This window comes from Schistocerca cancellata, chromosome 1 (assembly GCF_023864275.1).
Source record: "Schistocerca cancellata isolate TAMUIC-IGC-003103 chromosome 1, iqSchCanc2.1, whole genome shotgun sequence".
Taxonomy (NCBI): domain Eukaryota; kingdom Metazoa; phylum Arthropoda; class Insecta; order Orthoptera; family Acrididae; genus Schistocerca; species Schistocerca cancellata.
In genome coordinates, this window is record NC_064626.1 from 911,999,917 (window position 1) to 912,025,355 (window position 25,439).

Here is a 25,439-nt window from a genome sequence, read left to right on the forward strand (position 1 = left end):
TCCTGGTCATTCTCTCTCCCCTACACTTAAACACAAGTTTTTGTTTTCAAACAACTGACTGCCACATACACACTATTTCCGTTCCTTGACTTAACCCAGTGTTGGAGGATTATGTGACCATCTGGTATCAGTTCTACAGAATATACAGTACTCTAAAGCAGCCAGCATGCTCTTTTAAGGGGGTAATGAATGTTTTGTCAGGTAAGACTACACCAAACACACAACCTTTCCTGTTAAGTAGCAATTTCTATTCAGTAGCACACTTTTTGTTTCAAGAGAGACACAATAAAATGTAACACAATTCATTTTCTAACAACAGGAAGCCTCACAGCATGGACTCTCCACAACATAAATTTATCCACTATAATTTGATACCAAATAAGAAGAGTTATCTCAGCTGTTTCCAAGAGCAAAGCATTGCTCAGTATTGAAGGCACCTCTATGAGACAGATTTTAACACAGAAATACTGTATTTTGAGCACGAAGTTGATCCTACAGTGATAAAAGATTGCACCGTCAAAACAACAATCAAAAAATATTGTATCATGTCAATGAGCACTTAAAATGGATGAAACACATCTTGGAGTTTACACTTATTTAAATTACTTTTTCATAAAAGCTTGAATAATGGGGTAATTTTTTATTCCTGTTTATTGTTTCTTCTTATTTAGAAATGTGTAGCATAAGGAGTGTATAACCAGTATAAATTTTAGCATTTACTAAGCTCTAATACTTTTTCTTGATGTATTTACTTACACAATTATTTTATTGACCTTGAAGACTACATGCTGAGCTTACAGTCCACCTCCATTAACCCTTTGCATCAAGTTATCTTTGGCCTTTAACCGCCATAGATCTTTCAGGATTTCATTCTCTCGTTGCTTCCATGGTCCATCTAGCATGCATGTTCCATCATGCATTGCTACCATCACAGCTTTGGGTTGAAGGTGTTCAGGCATCTGAGGTACATGTTTAATCCTTTCAGATCTTTTTGCTTTCATTTTCTTACCAATATTAGATTGTTGCATCATTTCCAATATATTCTGGTCCTTCCTTCTTCTCTACCCATCAGTAGCATCTTGCCCTAGGCCAGAGGCCTTCCTGGAGATTTAGCAGGATACCAACATGAGTGGTGATGATGGATACAGACTCTTATCATCATGGTGCCAGCAGCACCCTCCCTACAAGCCAACAGCTTTCATGAGGTTGCACCATCAGGCACAGTGGCTGATGGCATATAACTCACTGAATTTTGATAGCTACCACTGGGCACCCCGGCGGCAAAACACTATCTTATTGTACTGGCTTGCCCTTCATTCATTGCCACCAGTTAATAACAATGAAAATAAAAACTGTTATCAATAAATGTTGTCAGTCCTCACCTCCCCACTCCTGTCATCCAATCAAAACAGAGTTCAGTGATGCCCCTAACAAAGTGTTACATGTAGTATGAAATTACATACTTGTATCAGTAGCCTAAACAGTGGTTTTATCTGCATTTACATACATACTCTGCAAGCCACTGTATGGTGCACATCCAGTGGAGGGTACATTGTACCACTATTAGTCATTTCCTTTTCTGTTCCACTCATAAATGGAGTAAGGGAAAAATGAATATCTATGTGATTCCACACAAACACAAATTGCTCTTGCCTTGTTTTCACAGTCCTTATACAAAATATACATTGGCAACAGTAGAATTGCTCAGCAGTCAGCTGAAGATGCTGGTTCTCTAAATTTTCTATCTGGCAGCACATCTCTGAATTGCTTCAATGTCTTCCTTTAATCTGACCTGGTGGGAATCCCAAGCACTCAAGCAGTCCTCAAGAATGGGTTGCACTAATGTTTTACATGTGGTCTGCTTTACAGATGAGCTACACTTTCCTAAAATTCTATCAGTAACCTCCATCCAATCACTTGCGTTTCCTACTGTGGTCCTCATATGCTAGTTCCATTCCATTTCATATCAGTATCCAAAGTTCTACCTAGATATTTAATTGACATTACTGTAGCGAGCAACATACCAGTAATATTGTATTCAAACATTAGAGGCTTGTTTTTCTCACTCATCTGCATTAACTTATTTTTTCTACATTTAGAGCAAGCTGCCATCTATCACAGCAAATAGAAATTACATGTAAGACATCCTATATCCTTCTACAGTAACTCAACAATGATACTTCCCTGTATAGAACAGTGTCATCAGCAAATGGTCACATATTGTAGCACACCTTTTCAGTCAGGTTATTTATGTATATAGAGAACATGAGGAGTCCTATCACCCTTCTACATCTACATTTATACTCCGCAAGCCACCCAACGGTGTGTGGCGGAGGGCACTCCTGATGATACCCTCATTACTGAGAATAATGTACTGCATTCTATTACTTAAAAACTCTGCAAGCCAGTCACATATGTGGGAAACTATTCTGTGTGCTTGGATCTTTGTTAACAGTCTGCCATAGGGCATTATGTCAAATGCTTCCTGTAAATCTTGGAAAATGGATTACACCTGTTGTCCTTCATTCATAGTTCACAGAACATAATAAGGAAAAAGGACAACCTGAGTTTTGCATGAGTAATGCTTTCTGAACCCTAGCTGACTTGTGGACAGAAGCTTTTTTGTCTGAATGAAATTTACTGTATTCAAACTTAGATTATGCTCAAGAACTTTGCGCTATATTGTTGTTAAGATATTGGTTTGTAATTTTGTGGGTCTGTTCTTTTACTCTTCTTATATACAGGAGTCAGCAGTGCTTTCTTCCAGTCACTTAGGAGTTTGTGCTGCATTGACGGATTCACAATAAATGCAAGGTACTAAGGGAACAAAGACATAGAGTACTCTATGTAGGACTGAGTTGAAATTCCATTTGCTCCTGACAACTTACATGTTTCCCACATTATGATTTAGTCACATAACCATCAACATGTACTGAAGGAACCAGTAAATGTTATCAAAGCAGATTTGTTAATCTCACTATACTACTCAGCTGCCACATAATAAACACCAGATCTATGACTGCTTTCCCTACCTGAAACTGTATCAGATAATTTCTGATTAGTTTAAAATTTCTTCAGTCACTCACTGATTTGAGAACAAAATCTTTTGCAGCAGCACTGTTGTATAAAACATTCTTGGACTTCTTCCTTTGTCAGTTCAGGGTAAAACCTCAAGCTTTCAATGATTATACTCATCATCTTCATCTTCATCAGGAGCAGCTAATCATCAAAACTGCTGCTGTGACGCCCCTATATAGCTCAAAGATGGCTTCTGATTGGTCTGTAATTACATCATGCTGTTGCAGATGGTGTCAATGTCTGCACTGGTGGTGCCACTGCTCCCACCATAGTGTAAACATTGCGACAAATATCTCTGGCTCTTCTCTGCATTGACAGCTTCCTTCCATGCCCCGCTAATGTTACACTACTAGCCATTAAAATTGCTACACCAAGAAGAAATGCAGATGATAAACGGGTATTCATTGGATAAATATATTATACTAGAACTGACATGTGATTACATTTTCATGCATTTTTGGGTGCATAGATCGTGAGAAATCAGTACCCAGAACAACCACTTCTGGCCGTAATAACGGTCTTGATACGCCTGGGCATTGAGTCAAACAGAGCTTGGATGGCATGTACAGGTACAGCATTCCATGCAGCTTCAACACGATACCACAGTTCATCAAGAGTAGTGACTGGCATATTGTGATGAGCCAGTTGCTCAGCCACCAGTGACCAGACGTTTTCAGTTGGTGAGAGATCTGGAGAATGTGCTCGCCAGGGCAGCAGTCAAACATTTTCCGTATCCAGAAAGGCCCATAAAGGACCTGCAACATATGGTCATGCATTATCCTGCTGAAATGTAGGGTTTCGCAGGGATCGAATGAAGTATAGAGCCATGGGTTGCACCACATCTGAAATGTAATGTCCACTGTTCAAAGTGCCATCAATGCGAACAAGAAGTGACCAACACGTGTAACCAGTGGCACCCCATACCATCACGCCGGGTGATACACCAGTACGGCAATGGCAAATATACGCGTCCAATGTGCGTTCACCACGATGTCGCCAAACACGGATGCTACCATCTTGATGCTGTAAACAGAACCTGGATTCATCCGAAAAAATGACGTTTTGCCATTCATGCACCCAGGTTCGTCATTGAGTACACCATCGCAGGCGCTCCTGTCTGTGATGCAGTGTCAAGGGTAATTGCAGCCATGGTCTCCAAGCTGATAGTCCATGCTGCTGCAACCATCGTCGAACTGTTCGTGCAGATGGTTGTTGTCATGCAAATTTCCCCATCTGTTAATTCATGGATTGAGACGTGGCTGCACGATCTGTTACAGCCATGTGGATAAGATGCTTGTCATCTCAACTGCTAGTGATACGATGCTGTTGAGATCCAGCACGGTGTTCTGTATTACCCTCCTGAACCCACTGATTCCATATTCTGCTAACAGTCATTGGATCTCAACCAACGTGAGCAGCAATGTTGCGATACGATAAACCACAATCGCGATAGGCTACAATCCAACCTTTATCAAAATCGGAAACGTGATGGCACGCATTTCTCCTCCTTACACAAGGCATCACAACAACATTTCACCAGGCAACGTCGGTCAACTGCTGTTTGTGTATGGGAAATCGGTTGGAAAATTTCCTCATGTCAGCACATTGTAGGTGTCGCCACCGGCGCCAACCTTGTGTGAATGCTCTGAAAAGCTAATCATTTGCATATCACAATATCTTCTTCCTGTCGGTTAAATTTCACTTCTGTAGCACGTCATCTTCATGGTGTAGCAATTTTAATGGCCAGCAGTGTATATCCAGCATCACAGTTGAAGACTTTCGCACACAATCTCATTTCTTCAACTCTTTAATTGTAGAATCCCAGTATGTGTGAGCCTGGGGCAAAATGTTTGTTTCATCAAACAGAATTTTATGTTTGTTTGTGAGTCTGTGCTCAACAGCTGCAGATTTCTTCAGTTTTCAAATTTTCTTATCCCATTGATGTTCTGCACAATGGTCAGAGATGGTGGACTAACCAATGTAATTGCTTCTGCACTTAGAAAACATGTAAATCCCAGTGATCCTGAGGCTGAGACTATCCTTAACAGGGTGCAGCAGCTGCTTTATTTTCTTAGGAGGTCAGAAAATAGATCTAATACCTTGTCTTTCCAGGATGCTGGCTATTTTGCTGGATGTAGCACTGCAGAAGGTGGCTCATCATGTGAATTTTCAACATTTTCATGCTTCCTTTTCTTAAAGAATACTGACTTCATATCATATGGCCAATAGCTGTTTTTTTTTGGAACACATACTTGAGATTATTAATTCTGGAAGCTAAGTGGTCTCATCAGAAACAGTTTTCACTCTCTTTAAAAGTGTATTTAAAGCTACTGTCTTCTGGACTAGTAGGTGAAAACTCTGGCATTAAGATATAAATCAGTGAGCATTGGCTTGTGGTACACCAAGTGCCCAAGACATCCAGCTATCTTTTGTTGTACCAAAACACCTAAAAATGGCAGCCTTCCCTTTTTTTCTATTTTGATGGTGAACCAGATGGTTGGATGCATACTGTTCATATATTCATGGAAGTGTTCAAGAAATTCTGTGTCATAAGACCAGAACACAAATGTGTGTCAACATAATGATAAAATGAAGATGGGTGAAGGGGAGCCAAATTTTATGCATGTTCCTCAACATATTCCATAAAAAAGTTGGCCAGTGCTGGAGATGACAAAGTACCCATAGCCATACTGTCCATCATTTCACAAAATTTACCAACGTACAAGAAGTAATGGGTGTAAATGATATTTTAGTCAGCCTATATGTGGTCTCGCTAGTACAAAAGTTCCCATGGATGCCACACTGAAACTTCTGGCAAAGCATTTTCCTAGTAAAATGATAAAGTTGTCTGACATGTTATAATGCCCATGTACAGCAGTAAATTTTCTGAAATAATGGGTGGAATGGCTATGGGTTGTCCATTGTCTCCACAAATTGACAACTCTTCTACAGAAAATTTTCAGGAACTTGCATAAATTTGGCTCCTCTTTGCCAATCTTCATTTTATCATTATGTTGGCAACATTGCCACATGGCATAGAAGCTCTTGAACACTTCCATAAACATATGAACAGTATGCACTGTAATAAATCTGGTTACAGTGAGATAAATGTACTAACTGGTCTTCAAGGATTATATGAAATGACCGATTCCCAAGCTGAAGACTCAAAACCCAGAAATCCAATACCATGTAGCTATAAGAAAATGTAAAAACATCAACATAAATAAACACTTAATGTTATTATAATGATGATTATGGACTTCTTAGAAAGATAATCAATGATAAACAATTATTTACACTTTGTTTTTGAAATGTATGCTTCAAAGATGATTTTGCACAAATAAATCACTATATGGTACTATTTTCTATGTTTCATGTTGTTAGAGGTAAATCTGTGTCTTTCAGTAGTGAGTAGCACAAATTCAAAGACTGAGGATGTATTACAAGTTACGTGTGTTGCGATAGTATTGTAGTTGACACTGATTTGTACTGTGAAGTGAAATGACTGAAAATATGTGTGTTCAGTGCATATTATTATTACACAAATTCTACCATTGCTAACTCCCTCTTCAGTGTGTCGCTATCTCAGAGTGCGAAGTGCTGTAAAAGTGTGACGTGCTGCCCAAATTATTAACTTACTTCAAAATTAATACACCAACTTTGGGTTACAAGAGGGTGGTGATGGTCACAATATGGTGGAGTAATCGGAGATTTTTTGAAAGTGAAATGTGAATGTTTTGTTGGATTATTTTTCTTATTGCATATTAAAAATGTGTACACTTTGGAAATTTTATAGGAATAATTGGCCAGATATGACCCACAGTTACAAAACAGCCACAACAACAGGAAAAGGAATTCACAATCAAGAAGAAGAAAAAGATGAAAAATAAAAAGTGAGGTGAATAATTAACAATGTCAATGTCCAACAACAAAGTTAAGTACTGGAAATAATTACTTCATTTTTTTTTTCTTTTAGTATGAAGTGCTCCTTGAATAATTATTAACAATGACAATTGTTGAACAGGAATCTGAAATAATGAGGGGTAATACAGACATGGGAGACTTAAGACATTAACCAGCGCGTACTATGCTTACATACAAGCCCACCTAAAATATGGTGTGATATTCTGGGGAAATTCTCCAACTGCCCTGAGCACATTCAAAATCCAGAAGAGATCAATGAGGACTTTTACTGGGAGCAAACCCAGAGACTCCTGCAAACCCATCTTCAGAAAGTTGGAAATCCTTACACTGCCTTGCCTATACATTCTCAAGACTCTAAAATTTTTCAGAAACCACATAGTGCCATCTGACTCCAGAGTCATAAAAAATAATGAAATACATAAACACACCACCAGGAAAAACTCAAATTTGTATGTTTTACATACAAACACTCAACTGTGTAAAAAGGGACCTTTCCACATGGGCCTTCCCACTAATATTAAGTCCATCGAAGATAACATAAAATTTAGCAAAGCTGTGAAGTCATATTTGTTGTGTCACTGTTTTTAATCTATGAATGAATACTTAGAACAGTAATCTTGCTATTTATGTTAAATTGAAAACACTGACCAACATTAACCAATCTTTGCAATATAATACATTAGGATACTACATGTTAATATGTGTTAACAATGTTAACTGATATTTTCCAACACCTGCAAAACACTGTGTAAGATCAGATCACATGGAATAAATACATAAATAAAAATAAACAAGTAGTGTGTGAAACAAGAACAGAAAAACAAACAGATGAATTATGTAAATTATTAAAATGAGATGATAAAAATGATGTAAGTACAACATTGGCATTGTTAATAAAAATAAGTAATAATAATAAGAAGCAATTAACAAAAATGTGTAATGATAATAAGGATCAGTTAATAAAAATTAATAGTGACCAGTCTGCCAAAATTAATGAGCAACTTTAAAATCATAAACATGAAAGTAAGAAACAGTTCACAGAATTTGGTCATTGAATAGCAGCATTATTTGATGGTATTGGTAAAAATACAGCTCAAATAAATAATATCAATCAAAAAATTGTTAGATTAGATGTTCAAGTATAGTCTGTTGAATCTAAAATGAAATAAATTGAACTTAAAGTTAACACTGAAGTCAAAAATGTCAAAGATGGATCAGAATCAAACAATAGAAAATCCAGGCTGGAACGTAACAATATGCTGAGAAGGGCTTTTGACCATTAAAGCCTTTGTCAAAAATAGACACACACACACACACACACACACACACACCCCACACACACAGTCAGTCAACTGGAACAAAACTGCGAGCAGCAGCACAAGTGCATGATGGGAGTGGCAATTGTGGGGGGGGGGGGGGGGGGGGGGAGGGGTAATGAGGAAGTTGGGGGTGGGAAAAGAGGGATAATGGTAGTTGGGGTGGCAGATAGTGAAATGCTGCAGATTAGACAGTGGGCTGGTGAGAGCTGGAGGGGGGGGGGGGGGGGGTGAGAAGGAATGGAAAAGGAAATAAATAAAAAGACTGGGTGTGGTGGTAGAATGACGACTGTGTAGTGTTATTTCCATGCTTTTTCCAGTCATTATATTTGTGTTAAAAGACTTGGCATCTGAAAAATGACCATTACAGCATTTCATTTTGCTTTCTAGAATTATTTGTCTTCTAATGAAACTTTGATATTGCTTGTGTACTAGTCTTGGGAATATGTGTAGTATTACAGAATTGGCCCGTCAACTCAAATGGTAATCACTGAAGATAACAAGACGTTCTTTATGTGAAACATTATTGAGAAAGTGTAGGGAATTGGCATCTGCGACCTATAGGAGAACTATACTGCTTCCAACGTACGTCTCGCGTAAGGACCGTTGAGGAAAGATAAGAGAATCAGGGCTTGTGCGAAAGCATAAGGGCAGTTGTTTTTCCCTCGCTCCATCTGCGAGTGGAAAATGAAAGGGAATGACTACCAGTGATGATGACATGTTTCGTTTGTGGGGCATTCAACTGCGAGGTTATTGCCTCCTGTACAGTTCCTATTCTTTACACAGTCCACATCACCACTTTCACGAATGATGATGAAATGAGGACAACACTAACACCCAGCCATCGAGCAGAGAAAATTCCCAACCCATAAATAGCAGTTACGATGTACCCTCCAGCATATGGAATATGTATATAGATGTAGAAGTGCTGACTGGAGTAGCAAATGAATCACAGGTCCACTGCATCTTTTTGTTGCTTTTCCACCGTCGCGTCTCAGTTCTGTTTTCAGTCAATGGAAATCGGCATAAATCGGTAGCCTCAGGTCAGGTAGGATAATTACTTGCTTCAGCACCCGCTCGGCGACCTTGAGATCCAACAATACCACGGTGAAGCAGCAGCAAGAAATCCACTGTTGGACATGAGCCAGTTGTATAGGTGGCAGTTTAGTGAACGAAGCGCAGCTGACACATCAACCATGCTAGGGAACTATGTTTGTTCAGTAATGGTCGTGTCATTATTATGCTACGTGGACTAACTGACACTGTGGCTACATTTTGTCTTTACGGCAGCGGGCCGGGGGAAAGGCTTGTTGTACACACGTCATAGGAATGGGAGAGTAGTGCTAAAGCGCAAAAACTGACGTTGGAGAGCTCTAATTTTCATGGTAAGTTGTCGGTGTTCAAGGGTTGCAAGTAGATTAGCGTACATTATGTAGCCACAGGCAGCAGATCAGCTACTTTCTATTTTTATTAAAGCCTTGAATGAATTGTTAAGCTTTTAATTTATTTCTGTTGCCACAACTTCCTTTCTCTTTTATTATTTCATAGAACTGACAGACAAATAATACGTTTTAGTGTAAAATTTGTAGTGTTCTTTTTATTTTATTATTACAAATGAAAAATTCTTCCGCAATTGGAGTACAACTGATTTTTTGCATACAAAAGAAGAAATTCTCTTTCTATAAATTAAATGAACAATTCAGCTAGATGCCAAAATATAACATTTAATACGAACAATTACAAGACAATAGTTACAATTTCGACAATGAGTAAAGCCTCTGGTCAATAGTTATTCACTACTCTCTTCATAAACACTCATTCTATAATATGTGGATCTGTTAGTTGCTCCTTTCATCCTTTCATTCAAATCCTTCAGACAAACTCATTTCTTTCAAAGGTTTTATTTAAAAGCAAAACAAAAAAATTAGCAACACTGCTATGGCAAAGTGATGTATTGGTTTTACACTCAGCTATCAGTAAAACATAAAAATAGCTGTTATAACCGAGACAATAAAAAATACTGAAAATTATCGGTCATTAATAACAAAAATACCATTGTCGGTATTAGTAGACAGTTATTCTCATCCCTGTATCTCACAAAATATAAACAAGAAATTATTAATAACTTCTACAAAATTACTTAGAAAATGGTGATAATAAAATGTAGTTATTCACACTGGTATCACTCTTAAGTCGCACATGCTCCTGGATGATCATAAATGAGTAACAGAAGAATGCAAGTGCCGGCAGCTGTGGAGGGGCGGTTATAGGCGCTTCAGTCCAGAACTGCGCTGTTGCTACAGTCACAGGTTCAAATCCTGCCTTGGGCATGGCACCACACCATTTCCCACAAAAAGCTGCAATTTCTTGTACCGCATACAATTTACTTGTACTTGTTATGATAGATATATTAGCTAGTGTTCAATATTATTTTTGTACTTGTATTGAATTTTCATCTTGCCCTACTGAATCAATATACTTTATGTAGATGTAAAAGAAGAATTTAAATATGTCAGTGACACATAGTTAGCAAAAAGGACATTAAAGCAAATTTCACTGTTGTCAAATTTTGGGCGTAAATTATGACCAATTTTGCTAGATATGTTACAAAACAACTCAGATTTTAGAAAGAAAATGTAAGAAGGAGCGAGCTGTTTTTTCTTGTAACAAGATTTGAAAGACTTGGAAAGCAGTTTTTGTATGTTGATATAATCCATTATGTGACATGAGAACTAATGAATCCAAAATGTTTGTAGCAACCAGAAACTAAAGGACAAAATGAGTGATAAAACTGCTAGACTAGCACAAGGAAGAAATGACCTAAAATCTCTTGAATATTACTTTGCAAAGAGACATACCTAAGGATGATGTAAGGTATTGTGAAAGCCAAAAAGATATTAGTGAAAAATGTAAAAGGCATTGTAAAATATTGTTTCAAAAAGATTTCATTTGTGTTCTAAGCCAAAGGAGTAAGTTCCTACCAAAGTACTTTAATTTTGTTCTGTAATCTAAATTATTTTGCTGTATTTTCTTTATAGCATTGCAAATAACTCGACATGGACTTAGATGTTTTCTTTTGGCCATAGGGAAGTACCAGTCAATAGTAATTTCACTAACCGAAGACAGATTTATAAATGTTGGTATATGAAGGAGTATAAAGAAAATGTTTATGTGTAGTGGTTATTACAGAGGTTGGTGACGGTCAGAGGACCCAAACATTCAGACATGTCAGAGAAAGAGGGAAGGCTGCCAGTTTTAGATGTTTTGGTACAACAAAAGATGGATGAACATTTCAATCAGTATACCACAAGTCAATGCACACTGATTTATATCATAATGCCCAGAGTTTTCACCAACCAGTCCAAAAGAGAGCAGCTTTAAGTACATTGGTACACAGAGTGAAAAATGTTTCTGACATCAATCACTTGGGTTCTGAAATGAATCATTTGAAGTATGTGTTCCAAAACAACAACTATGGGTCACATGATATGACATCAGCATGTGCCAAGGGAAGAAAATATGAAAATATTAAATATTCACATGGTGAGTCAATGACTCCATTCCTTCCCTTCTGTAGCACCACATCCAGCAAAACTGGCAGAGTACTGGGAAGACAAGGTACCAGATTTATTTTGTGACCTCCTATGAAGATAAAGGAGATGCTATGCCCTGTTAAAGACAGTCTCAGTCTTGGGATCCCTGGGATTTACAACATCTCTAGTGAGTGTGGAAGCAATTCCATCAGTCAGTTCATGTGCACCATTTCTGACCACTGTGCAGAACATTGGCAGCATATTAAAAATCAAGAACTGGAGAATTTTCCATTTGCTGAGGACAGACTCACAAACAAACATAAAATACTGTTTAATGAAACAGAAGTTTTGTCTCAGACTATTGTGTACTGGGGTTCCATAATTAATGAGGCTATAGAAATTTAGGGTAAGTGAGAAAATCTTTAACTGTGATAGTGGATATAATCTTAGCAGGGCATGGAAGGGAGCTCTCAATACAGAGAAGAGCCAGAGTTATTCACTGCAATGTTTATGCTGTGGCGGGAGTGGTGGAACCACCAGCACTGATGCTGACATCATTTACAACCGCATGACATAATTACCAATCAGTCAGAATCTGTCTTTGTGCTATATAAGTCCATCACCACAGCAGTTAAGATAGTAAGCTGCTCCTGACAAAGACAATGGAGATAATTGTTGAAAACTTGAGATTTTACCCTGAAATGATCCAACAAGAAGTCTGAGAATGTTTTATATGCTTACTCATTTGTTCATTGTGTTGCATAGATTCATCTAATAAATGCCTTAGATTTTTTCCTAATAGGATTAATAAAAGTACATTCTGAGATAAATTTAGTAGTGAACTCTCTTTGCAGTTTTTGCAGTTCCTTCTGTTCTGCTTGTATATATGATAACTGTAAGTAATATCCATTCTTCTGATATTACCCTCTCATGTCCATTTTGCCAAAAATAAGTTTATGCAGTCTCTCTACAGTCTTGACTTCTGTTTGCAACATACTGGAATGCAAGAGCATATAAAACACATTCTGCTGTAATATAGTATATATAGGTAAGACCAACTACACTTTGGAAGAAGGCTCTGTGGAACATCAACACTACACTCACCTTTAGCAACATACGAAGTCTGTCATTGCTGAACACTGTTTTTCTGCTGGTTATAAAATGGAATGCAATAAGCCAACAATTCTGACCGACACTAACACATTTTGGGATACCATTATTAAAGTTCCATTGAGATAAGCATGGTGGAAAACCACAGTAACTGAGACAGTGGCTTATCAATTGGGTATTTGCATGGGATACCATTATTTCCATGATTTGCTCTCAGCAAAAACAACAGAGTAAACTGAGGCCCATGGTAACCCTGTGCTAACATTCAGTCCCCAGAGCCTAGGTCCCAGAGCAGAACAATGCCATACTTTAAACAAATGCTTTCAAAAAACTTCTTCTTATTTTAGGGGTGTTACTTTTTGAGGATAATGTCTTATTCTTTGGCACTTTTAGTTTGTGCAGTCCTCCTTTTGATTTCTTATTTGCTCCTTCAATAGGTAGTGATAATGTTTCCCAAATAAGTAAATGCCTGTCAAATACATGTACTCAAACCCTGACTTTCCCTTACTCAAGACATATTGTCGCCCCTGTTTTAGACTCACTTATTTTTATTTTATATTATCTTCACATAAATTGTTGATCCATTTTATTTAATATCATTGAAATGTCTTCTTCATTTTCAGATAAACTAGCTTTGTCATCATCACATTTGTTCTTTTGCCATCTATTACTACATGTTTCTGTTTTCTGAATTTTTAAGTGCCTCCTCTATGTGTAAATTAAAAATAATTGGTGATAGTGCTCATCTTTGCTGGACTCCTCCCCAGATCTGTGCTACTTCTTATGTTGAATCCAAGCATATCATTTTAGAGGTTCTATATTAGTCGTTTGTCTCTGTTACATATTGCTACTTTCTTCAGTAACTCAAGACTTTTTCCCTTATTATTACGCTACCTGTGGTTCTACAAAAGTTATGTATGTTGTTAAATAACTTTCTGTATAATTTCTGTAAATAATTTTAAAGGTAATATTTTGTCTCTGGTTTCTCATTGTTTTTGGAAGCCAAATAGAGCTTCTGTGAGGTGGATACATCTTTCTGCTGCACTTGGTTGAGAATAATGTTCGTTATTATTTTCAATCCACGTATGACTAAGCAAAGCATCTGATAATTTTTTTACTTCTAGGCATTTACCCATTAGGGATGGGCATTATGAAGTTTCTCTCAACATCAGTGGGTAGTTTTCCCTTTTCATATATGTTACACATAAGAGTATCAAACAGTGGAAATTCCAGGTAGAAATAGCAACAATGTAGGAAAAGACAGATTGCTGCTTACCATGAAGAAGACACATCGAATAGTAGACAGGCACAATTAAAAGACATTCACATATTGCAAATGGCCACAGCCTTCATCTGTAAGAGAAACACACACACGCACTGAGGAAGGGGAAGGGGAAGGTGAAGTGGAAGGGGAAGATATAGTAGTGTGTGGGTGGGAAGAGAGATGAATGCTGTCTGGTGCAGTGTGCAGGGACTAGACTGCCAACAGGCACAGCATCAGAAGATTGTGGGGCAGGGAGGTGGGGAAGAAAGGATCAAAAAAGAAGAGGAGTGTGGAAAGATGGATGGGTGTGTTGGTAGAGTGTTGCACATAAACATGGTGGGAGTCAAGAATGGGGAGAAGGTGGTAGGACAGAAGGGGTGAAAACTGTAGGTGAAGGGTGTGGAGACAGTGTGCACTTGTGAGCACAAGTGTGTGTGTGTGTGAATCTCTGTGTCTAGAACTGGTAGAAAAATATATTTTTTCTAGCAGATGTTTTTCAACCTTTTAGTTGCTTTAAATTCTCTCACCTTACCATCTTGAACCCCCCCATGAACCATGGACCTTGCCATTGGTGGCGAGGCTTGCGTGCCTCAGCGATACAGATAGCCATAACGTAGGTGCAACCACAACGGAGGGGTATCTGTTGAGAGGCCAGACAAACATGTGGTTCCTGAAGAGGGGCAGCAGCCTTTTCAGTAGTTGCAGGGGCAACAGTCTGGATGATTGACTGATCTGGCCTTGTAACACTAACCAAAACGTTCTTGCTGTGCTGGTACTGCGAACAGCTAAAAGCAAGGGGAAACTACAGCCGTAATTTTTCCTGAGGGCATGCAGCTTTACTGTATGGTTAAATGATGATGGCGTCCTCTTGGGTAAAATATTCCGGAGGTGAAATAGCCCCCATTCGGATCTCCGGGCGGGGACTACTCAGGAGGATGTCGTTATCAGGAGAAAGAAAACTGGCGTTCTACGGATCGGAGCGTGGAATGTCAGATCCCTTAATCGGGCAGGTAGGTTAGAAAATTTAAAAAGGGAAATGGATAGGTTAAAGTTAGATATAGTGGGAATTAGTGAAGTTCGGTGGCAGGAGGAACAAGACTTCTGGTCAGACGACTACAGGGTTATAAACGCAAAATCAAATAGGGGTAATCCAGGAGTAGGTTTAATAATGAATAGGAAAATAAGAATGCGGGTAAGCTACTATAAACAGCATAGTGAATGCATTGTTGTGGCCAAGATAGATACGAAGCCCACACTTACCACAGTAGTACAAGTTTTTATGCCAACTAGCTCTGCAGATGACGAAGAAATTGAAGAAATGTATGATGAAATAAAAGAAATTATTCAGATAGTGAAGGGAGATGAAAATTTAATAGTCATGGGTGACTGGAATTGGTCAGTAGGAAAAGGGAGAGAAGAAAACGTAGTAGGTGAATATGGATTGGGGGGAAGAAATAAAAGAGGAAGCCGCCTGGTAGAGTTTTGCACAGAGCACAACTTAATCATAGCTAACACTTGGTTCAAGAATCATAAATAAAGACTGTATACATGGAAGAAGTCTGGAGATATGACAGGTTTCAGATAGATTATATAATGGGAGGACAGAGATTTAGGAACCAGGTTTTAAATTGTAAGACATTTCCAGGGGCAGATGTGGACTCTGACCACAATCTATTTATTATGAACTACAGATTAAAACTGAAGAAACTGCAAAAAGGTGGGAATTTAAGGAGATGGGACCTGGGTAAATTGAAAGAACCAGAGGTTGTAGAGAGTTTCAGGGAGAGCATAAGGGAACAATTGACAAGAATGGGGGAAAGAAATACAGTAGAAGAAGAATGGGTAGCTTTGAGGGATGAAGTAGCGAAGGCAGCAGAGGATCAAGTAGGTAAAAAGACGAGGGCTAGTAGAAATCCTTGGGTAACAGAGGAAATATAGAATTTAACTGATGAAAGGAGAAAATATAAAAATACAGTAAATGAAGCAGACAAAAAGGAATACAAACGTCTCAAAAATGAGATCGACAGAAAGGGCAAAATGGCTAAGCAGGGATGGCTAGAGGACAAATGTAAGGCTGTAGAGGCTTACCTCACTAGGGGTAAGATAGATACTGCCTACAGGAAAATTAAAGAGAGCTTTGGAGAAAAGAGAACCACTTGTATGAATATCAAGAGCTCAGATGGAAACCCAGTTCTAAGCAAAGAAGGGAAAGCAGAAAGGTGGAAGGAGTATATAGAGGATCTATACAAGGGTGATGTACTTGAGGACAATATTATGGAAATGGAAGAGGATTAGATGAAGATGAAATGCGAGATATGATACTGCGTGAAGAGTTCGACAGAGCACTGAAAGACCTGAGCCGAAACAAAGCCCCGGGAGTAGACAACATTCCATTAGAACTACTAACAGCCTTGGGAGAGCCAGTCATGACAAAACTCTACCATCTGCTGAGCAAGATGTATGAAACAGGCGAAATACCCTCAGACTTCAAGAAGAATATAATAATTCCAATCCCAAAGAAAGCATGTGTTGGCAAATGTGAAAATTACCAAACTATCAATTTAATAAGTCACGGCTGCAAAATACTAACGCGAATTCTTTACAGACAAATGGAAAAACTAGTAGAAGCCGACCTCGGGGAAGATCAGTTTGGATTCTGTAGAAATATCGGAACACGTGATGCAATACTGACCCTACGACTTATCTTAGAAGCTAGATTAAGAAAAAGCAAACCTATGTTTCTAGTATTTGTAGACCTAGAGAAAGCTTTTGACAATGTTGACTGGAATACTCTCTTTCAAATTCTGAAGGTGGCAGGTGTAAAATACAGGGAGCGAAAGGCTATTTACAATTTGTACAGAAACCAGATGGCAGTTATAAGAGTCGAGGGACATCAAATGGAAGCAGTGGTTGGGAAGGGAGAGAGACAGGCTGGTAGCCTCTCCCCAATGTTATTCAATCTCTATATTGAGCAAGCAGTGAAGGAAACAAAAGAAAAATTTGGAGTAGGTATTAAAATCCATGGAGAAGAAATAAAAGCTTTGAGGTTCGCCGATGACATTGTAATTCTGTCAGAGACAGCAAAGAACTTGGAAGAGCAGTTCAACGGAATGGATAGTGTCTTGAAAGGGGGATATAAGATGAACATCAACAAAAGCAACATGAGGATAATGAAATGTAGTCGAATTAAGTCAGGTGATGCTGAGGGAATTAGATTAGGAAATGAGACACTTAAATTAGTAAAGGAGTTTTGCTATTCAGGGAGCAAAATAACTGATGATAGAGAGGATATAAAATGTAGACTGGCAATGGCAAGGAAAGCATTTCTGAAGAAGAGGAATTTGTTAACATCGAGTATAGATTTAAGTGTCAGGAAGTCATTTCTGAAAGTATTTGTATGGAGTGTAGCCATGTATGGAAGTGAAACATGGACAATAAATATTTTGGACAAGAAGAGAACAGAATCTTTCGAAATGTGGTGCTACAGAAGAATGCTGAAGATTAGATGAGTAGATCACATAACTAATGAGGAAGTGTTGAACAGGATTGGGGAGAAGAGATGTTTGTGGCACAACTTGACTAGAAGAAGGGACCAGTTAGTAGGACATGTTCTGTGGCATCAAGGGATCACCAATTTAGTATTGGAGGGCAGCGTGGAGGGTAAAAATCATAGAGTGAGACCAAGAGACGAATACACTAAGCAGATTCAGAAGGATGTAGGTTGCAGTAGATACTGGGAGATGAAGAAGCTTGCACAGGATAGAGTAGCATGGAGAGCTGCATCAAACCAGTCTCAGGACTGAAGACCACAACAACAACAATCATCTTGAACCAAAAGAGTCCTATCATCATACCTAATAATCATAAGAACAAAACTGTTGGTACAAAAAGTTTTAAGTCATAGTTCAAAATCTACAGTTGACTCACAAAAGTTACCCGCTGGCAAGCTGCTATTTTCTACTGTCTGCAAACTTCATAAATTACAGTACGCTTTAATATGAAAAAGTACTCTCTGAATACAACTGAAATAGAACACTTTTTGGCATATTCCTTTTAATGAAATACGAGTTGCAAATAAATCATAGGTGCTACTTTACAGTTTGAAATTTCCAGATAGGAAACAAGGTAACCAAATGTTCATGTCACAATCAATGTTAACTCTTTCATGACTAAATTAATTAAAATTTCACATATTACTGTAAAAACTGGTTTTCTGCTTTTGGAATGGATGCTGAGGAAGGCAACATTTCTGTATTATTGTTGTTTATAGTTTTATAATTATTTTAAATGGGACATATGTGTCCCATTGAAATCGAGGAGGAACAAACAGTTCCCTAAATTTATTCCTCCTGGAGTACAGAGAGAAATTTATGTCCCACTTAATATTTTCTTTAACTAGGGATTCTGTAAAAAGAAGAAAGTAAGTACCATTATTACATCACATAAATTCCAAGACAGTAAGCCAAGATAATAAGCATTGTCAGTTGCTCTCCAGCTGAAATATATAAGATTCATCACAACAGAGATTGAGATAGTACAACCTCAGCTATAGCCTGCTCTGCATGCACAGAAGAACAGAGTATCTGACTGCAAATAATATAGTGTCCAAGTCACAGTATGGGTTTCTTAAGGTTTCTGATATACAGAAAGCTATTTATACTTACAGTGACAATGTACTTACTTCATTAGATAATAAGTTAGAGGCTACTGGCATTTTCTGTGACCTGTCAAAAGCCATTGACTGTATGAACCACAGCATTGTCTTAAGTAAATTAGAATATTGTGCTCTTGCCAGCAATGCTGTGAAATGGTTGGAATTTTAACTAACTAACAGGAAACAAAGTGTGTCATTGCAAAATACCTGTGTAGTAAGCAGTCGGTCTTCAACTGGTTGGAAATGAATTACATGTGTTTTTTCTCAAGGTTCTATCTTGGGTCCACTGCTTTTTCTTGTATACAATAATGACCTCTCATCTGTTACATTGCCAAATGCTAAGTTTGTTTTGTTTGTAGATGATACAAATATTGCAATAAGTAGCAAGTTGAGTACAGTTTTACAAATAGTGCCAATCAAATTTTCACAGACATTAATAAATGGTTAAAAGCTAATTCACTGTCATTAAACTTTGAAAAGACCCACTATATGCAGTTCAGAACCTATAACAGGTTTCCTTCCAGCATGTGTACAACATATGAAGACATGCGGATTGAAGAGGCTGACAGTGTTAAATTTGCAGGATTACAACTCAATAATAAAATCATTTGGGAAGGGCATAGCACAGAATCGCTGAAGTGCCTAAATAAGTCTGTATTTGCAGTGAGAATGATGTCACATGTAGAAGATATAAATATAAAAAACTTACATACATTTCTTACTTTCATTCTGTTATGTCATAAAGGATCATATTCTGGGGTAACGCATCAAATGAGAAAAAGTTTTTGGCGTGAAAAAGTGTGTAATAAGAATCATTTGTGGTGTAAAATCAAGCTGGCCAGAATGGCCGTGCAGTTCTAGGCACTACAGTCTGGAACCGCGTGACTGCTATGGTCACAGGTTCGAACCCTGCTTCGGGCATGGATGTGTGTGATGTCCTTAGGTTAGTTAGGTTTAAGTAGTTCTAAGTTCTAGGGGACTGATGACCACAGCAGTTCAGTCCCATAGTGCTCAGAGCCATTTGAACCATTTTTGTAAATTCAAGAATGTCACACGGAAACCTGTTCAAGGAACTTGGCATTCTAACCACTGCTTCTCAGTACATATATTCCTTAATGCTTTTACACAGTAAATGAATAAATACAAAAAAAAAAGTTTGTATGTTAAACCAATGTAGTCTCATACAGAAGAAAATTTGTATATTATCTCTTGGTGTATAATGTAACAAAATTTTTTATTTAAGTATTCATCATTAACTGAGATATTAATTTGTGTTATTATGTACAAAGGCATAATTATATAAAAACTGTTAATACTACCATAAAAATCCAAATATCTCTTGTGCATTGTGCAGCTGTAGATGAAAATGAAATCAAATGGAATGAATTTTGTTGCAAATGATATATCTCTATTTCCATCCAATAGCTCAATTCAAAATATCAGTACTAGAAATAAGAGCAATCTACATAAAGACCTAAAATCACTTACCTTGGTCCAAAAAGTGGTTATATATTCAGGAACACACATTTTCAATAAATTTCCAACAACCATTACTAACTTGGTTTCAGATAAAGCAAGGTTCAAAGAAAGTTTGAAAGAGTTTTTGATAGGCAACTTCTTTTACTCTACAGATGAATATCTTAGCAGGAAATTAGACCAGCTTAAGTAAAAATGACTGTTAGATTTCAGTTTAGACATCTCTTTGTCACAACAGTCAATATTAGGTATTTTGTGCATGATAAAGTTATTAAAAATGCAGAACAATATTTCATTCTGACAGTGTCGTAATTCTGTAAATAGTAACAATTCCAGTTAACTGTAATGTATTCACCTATTTTGATAATCTTCTGACAAATGATCAGAGTATTAGATATTGTATTCAAATGTTTTATGTTTTTTATATTATCACAAATCACCACAAGTTTTTAGAGTTTTCTGTTTCATATCAAATGAAGGCAAATAAAATAAGATTACAGAACTGAATAAAATATATTAATGTAAAAATTTTGACACAACTATGAACAGAAGGCACTAATAGAAATTCTGTACACACACACACGTCATAAGGCAAACCCACTTAACAAATTTAAAATTGTTCTACCAATAAATAGGTGCACAAATCTAAGAGTTTCTTGCAAACAGAGTAAAAAAAGCAATAAATACCTTTATAGAGTTTAGCTATTGCAGTAATGTAAAAAAATTACACAAAACTGCCAGAACACAAGGCACTGAACATGCAACTGGAACAATCAAGCAATATCTCATGAATTAGGTGCCACACAACGAGCCTGTTGGTTCCAAACAGTTGATACATTCAATGCTAGATTGCAGTACCGAACAGATGTGGGACTTTCGTATCCCTGTGAACTTAGAGAAATAAATTTCTGTGTGGGACACATGTCCCCCTGGTCAGGAAATATGAAAACATGGTATTAAGGTATATGTGTTTGTATTATTTAATGCTGTGTGCCTGATCTTTATCATGGTTTCCAGATTTATAAGTGTCAATTCTTATTAATTAAGTTAAGAAAAATTTAAATGTTTAATCTCCCTGATTTACACTAAATAATTAAGGAAATTGCTTCTTCACAGGGCTTCTTAGGGGATCAGTCAATTTCATACCTTACACTGCCTGATTCTCAAGCTTTCTGAATTCATTACTGACTCCATTTATTCTTAGAAAAAAAATATAAAACTATGGCTGGCCTTCACAACAGAAATTACTATTAGGCTTAATACTGCAGTACCAGTTAAAGCTGTACAAATACAAGTAACTGGAAAGTATGTCTCTGAAACAAAGTAAATATCTCCATATTCACAGTGAGAAGAAAAATAATTTTTGATGCAAATTAGCATAAAAATAGCGTTTACTTTGGTATAGCTAAATGAGAAAACCAAAATAGCAAAAAAGTCAAATTAAATTTTAATATTTTGGTATTGTTAGATTCTAATATTGTTAATTTATTAAATATATTTTGTAATTCAACTTAAATTATTAAGAATTGATGGCTTCATTTGTTTCACTCTGTTAACTATGTGAATTGAACATTACCTGCTGCAGGGTAGAGCCCTTCTTCAGTGGTGACACTTGTCAGCCAAGGCAAGTCTTGTACAGAACCTTCAGTTATTAAGTGTGCTGGGTGTTTACTCAAGAATGGCTTTTTCCCTGCAGTTTCCACTGTTGGTCCAAAGGGAGTGAATGGGTTGTATCGCCACACCTATCAAAAGCAGATTACTGTAACAATTTTTGCTAGTCTAACCACTCATGGAAAATGCAGTTCAGCACAACAGTTATGAAGAGAAGGAATTTCGTTGATGATTGGTATCTGAATGATGTTTCTTATTTTGTCATGTTACTGCATTTTCTGAGGCCCTCAACTCATACATACATTCAAATGTGGTCTTTTGGAAATCCCATAATAAAGCACACCCTGGAGGGATGTGTGTAATATAGCTCAACACAATACAAGAAGGAGGAGTTGTAATTTTTCCTTTTGTTTTGATGATTAACTTTCTTATCCTATAACAGCTTATCTTTCTTTTGTTTTTAGCTTCTGCACGTAACAGTGCTCTGTAATAAAAGTGCTTACGTGGAAAATATAATTGCCAACATTGTTAAAAGCAAAAGTTTCTTACTTATTTCTCTGTGAAACTATGAGGAAAAATTATTGGCGTACAAAATTCGGAGCCCAGCAGAATACAAAATTCTGCCCAATCACTGAATCTAGGCTACACAGAAACAATATGACATGTTGAGCAAACCACAATTAACTGACAGGAACTGAAATATGATAAACTGTAAAGGTAAAAGCTGATCTTCACTATTTTCAAAGCCATAGGCACCAACATTTGTCGAGAAAAGACGGATATCTAAATGTTAACACTGTATTACAAAAGGATTTGTAAAACTTTTATATAATGTTTCTATTGTTATTAACAATATTTCATATATTTTTCTAATTCATTAGACTGGTAACCTTAAAGGGCCTGTGCCTATGGGATGTTGTAAGTACTATTGTTCATACTATTGTGCAGAAGTCGAACTCTAAGCTACCAGTAGTATATAATTCTCAGAAAAATCATTTAGTACTGTTTCTTGTCTGAACATGTCCACCACTTGCAAAACTTTATTCATCCCACTCAAATGTTGGATTATTGAAGTCCTCTGGAATGATTAGGAGATTTGTAGTAGTGAGATAGGATTCTCTCCAAAGGTTTTAGTTACTTATGGAGGTAAGTCTAGTCATCATTATAAGGGTGCAGTGATAAATGTATGCCATCCTTGATACTGAAACTTGCCTTAACAATTCTGCATGGAGCCTCAATTTCTATTTCAATAGAGCTGAGTTTTTTGTCTACTATGAATATCTGACCTCCATTTCCCTTTTGAATATATACTTAGATTTACTCCAAAAATATCACTACTGTCAATTTTGGGTTTTAGCTAGCTGTAAGTACTTGGTATTATATGGGTTTCACTACTTTTTAGGAGTGATTTAAATTCTGTCATTTTGTTTTTAATGCTTCAGCAGTCTGTACCCAATGTTATAATATTTTTTGTGTGATCAGTGAGTGTGAATGGCAGGAGGGAGGGGAGCAGACAACTCGTTTGGATCTTACATTAATACTTCAGGGTCTCTATCTGGATCATATGCAGAACTGCTTTGTTGCCCTTTTTACTTTGCTAATCATTGCTGCTACAACTGTTTTGCAGTCACTGACACAATTTTCAGTTTAATCATCTTCAAAAATGTCAGGTCTGTTTGTTTCTGTTAGATTAAAATATTTCAATTCTAAATGGGACTCTAAGCTACTAGTAGTATGTAGTTCTCAGGAAAAGCATATAGCACTGTTTCATGTCTGGACAACACCACCACTTACAAAACTTTAAGTATCCCACTCAAATGCTGGATGGTTGAAGTCTGCTTGAATGATGGGAACATTTGTAGTAGTGGGGTAGGATTTTCTCTAAAGGTTTCTGTTACATCTTGAGGTGAGTCTAGTCATCACCATAAGTGTGCAGTCATAAATGTATGCCACCCTTGATACTGAAACTTGCATAAACAATTTTGCATGGAGCTTCAATTTCTCAAGTTTTTTGTCTATTGTATGTGGCCTCAATTTCCCTTTTGATACATACTTACATTTACTCCAAAACTATCACTGCTGTCAATTTCAAGTTTTAGCCAGCTTCACATACTTGGTATTATATGGGTTCCATTACTTTCTAGGAGTGATTCAAACACTGTCATTTTGTTTTTAATGCTTCAGCAGTTGATAACTAAAGTTATAATACTTTTTTATGTGTTTGGAGAAAGAGGGTTGGTGGGAGGGGGGGGGGGGGGGGGGCATACACATTATTTGGATCTGAAATTAATACTTCAGGCTCTCACTCAGCTATCATTCATTACTGGATCATATGGAGAGCTACTTTGTTGCCCTTTTTACTTTGCTAACCATTGTTGCTATAACTGTTTTGCAGTCACTGACACAAGTTTCAATGTGAACATCTTCAAAAATGACATGTCTATTTGTTTCCGTTAAACTAAAATATTTCTAATCTGAGTGGAATTCTAAGTTACCAGTAGTATGTAATTCTCAGAAAAAGCACTGATTCATGCCTGGACATGTCCACCACTGGCAAAACTTTGTTTATCCCTCTCAAATGTTGGATTATTGAAGTTCTCTTGAATGATGAGAACATTTATAGTAACGAGATAGGATTTTATCCAAAGGTTTCAATTACTTTTGGAGGTAAGTCTAGTCATCATTATAAGGGTGCAGTAATAAATGTATGCCACCCTTGATAATGAAACTTGCCTAAACAGTTTTGCATGGAGCCTCAATTTCTATTTCAGTAGCAGAGCTTAGTTTTTTGTCTATTGTCAGCATGTGACCTCCATTTCCCTTTTGAATATATACTTAGATTTACTCCAAAAATATCACTACTGTCAATTTTGGGTTTTAGCCAGCTTCACATACTTGGTATTATATGGGTTCCACTACTTTTTAGGAGTGATTCAAATCCTGTCATTTTGTTTTTAATGCATCAGCATTTGATAACTAAAGTTATAATATTTTTTGTGCATGCTGAGGGCGTGCATGGGAGGGGGGAAGGGAGCAGGCAACTCGTTCGGATCTTACATTAATACTTCAGGATCCCAAATAGCTATCATTATCTGGATCATATGCAAAGCTACTTAACCTAAAAATCCCATGTATGCTTCCCACAAACAGTCAGCTACCTTGGTAGCAGACTATAATAAGTAGTACATCCCTGACCCATTTATCAGTAATCTATAATGGCGTGCATTTAGGACACTGCAGCTTGTCACAGAAACTTCACAGTCTTTGGTCCAAGCATTACAGTCAATGCATGGGTCACTATCAATGCTGGGGAACACTAGAAATTGTGTACTTCATTGAAATTCCATGTGCTAGGCTGGATGTTTCAGCCTTTCTTACCATGCATTGAAAGGATCCAAGTTTTGACTTTGTGATAGATCTTACTTTGGTTTAGCCATAAAGTATGTGTCTTGTAATAAATACTGAAACACTGT

The 25,439-nt window shown here is 37.2% G+C and overlaps 1 protein-coding gene across 1 annotated transcript in view; it reads right to left on the minus strand.

Moving 5' to 3' along the window:
- Nucleotides 1-25,439, minus strand: part of LOC126191255 (venom carboxylesterase-6-like) — a 201,908-nt gene that overhangs the window by 23,300 nt on the left and 153,169 nt on the right. The window contains exon 6 of the mRNA XM_049932068.1: nt 21,932-22,097. Coding sequence (XP_049788025.1) covers nt 21,932-22,097 — 166 coding nt within the window. The remainder of the gene's footprint in view (nt 1-21,931; nt 22,098-25,439) is intronic.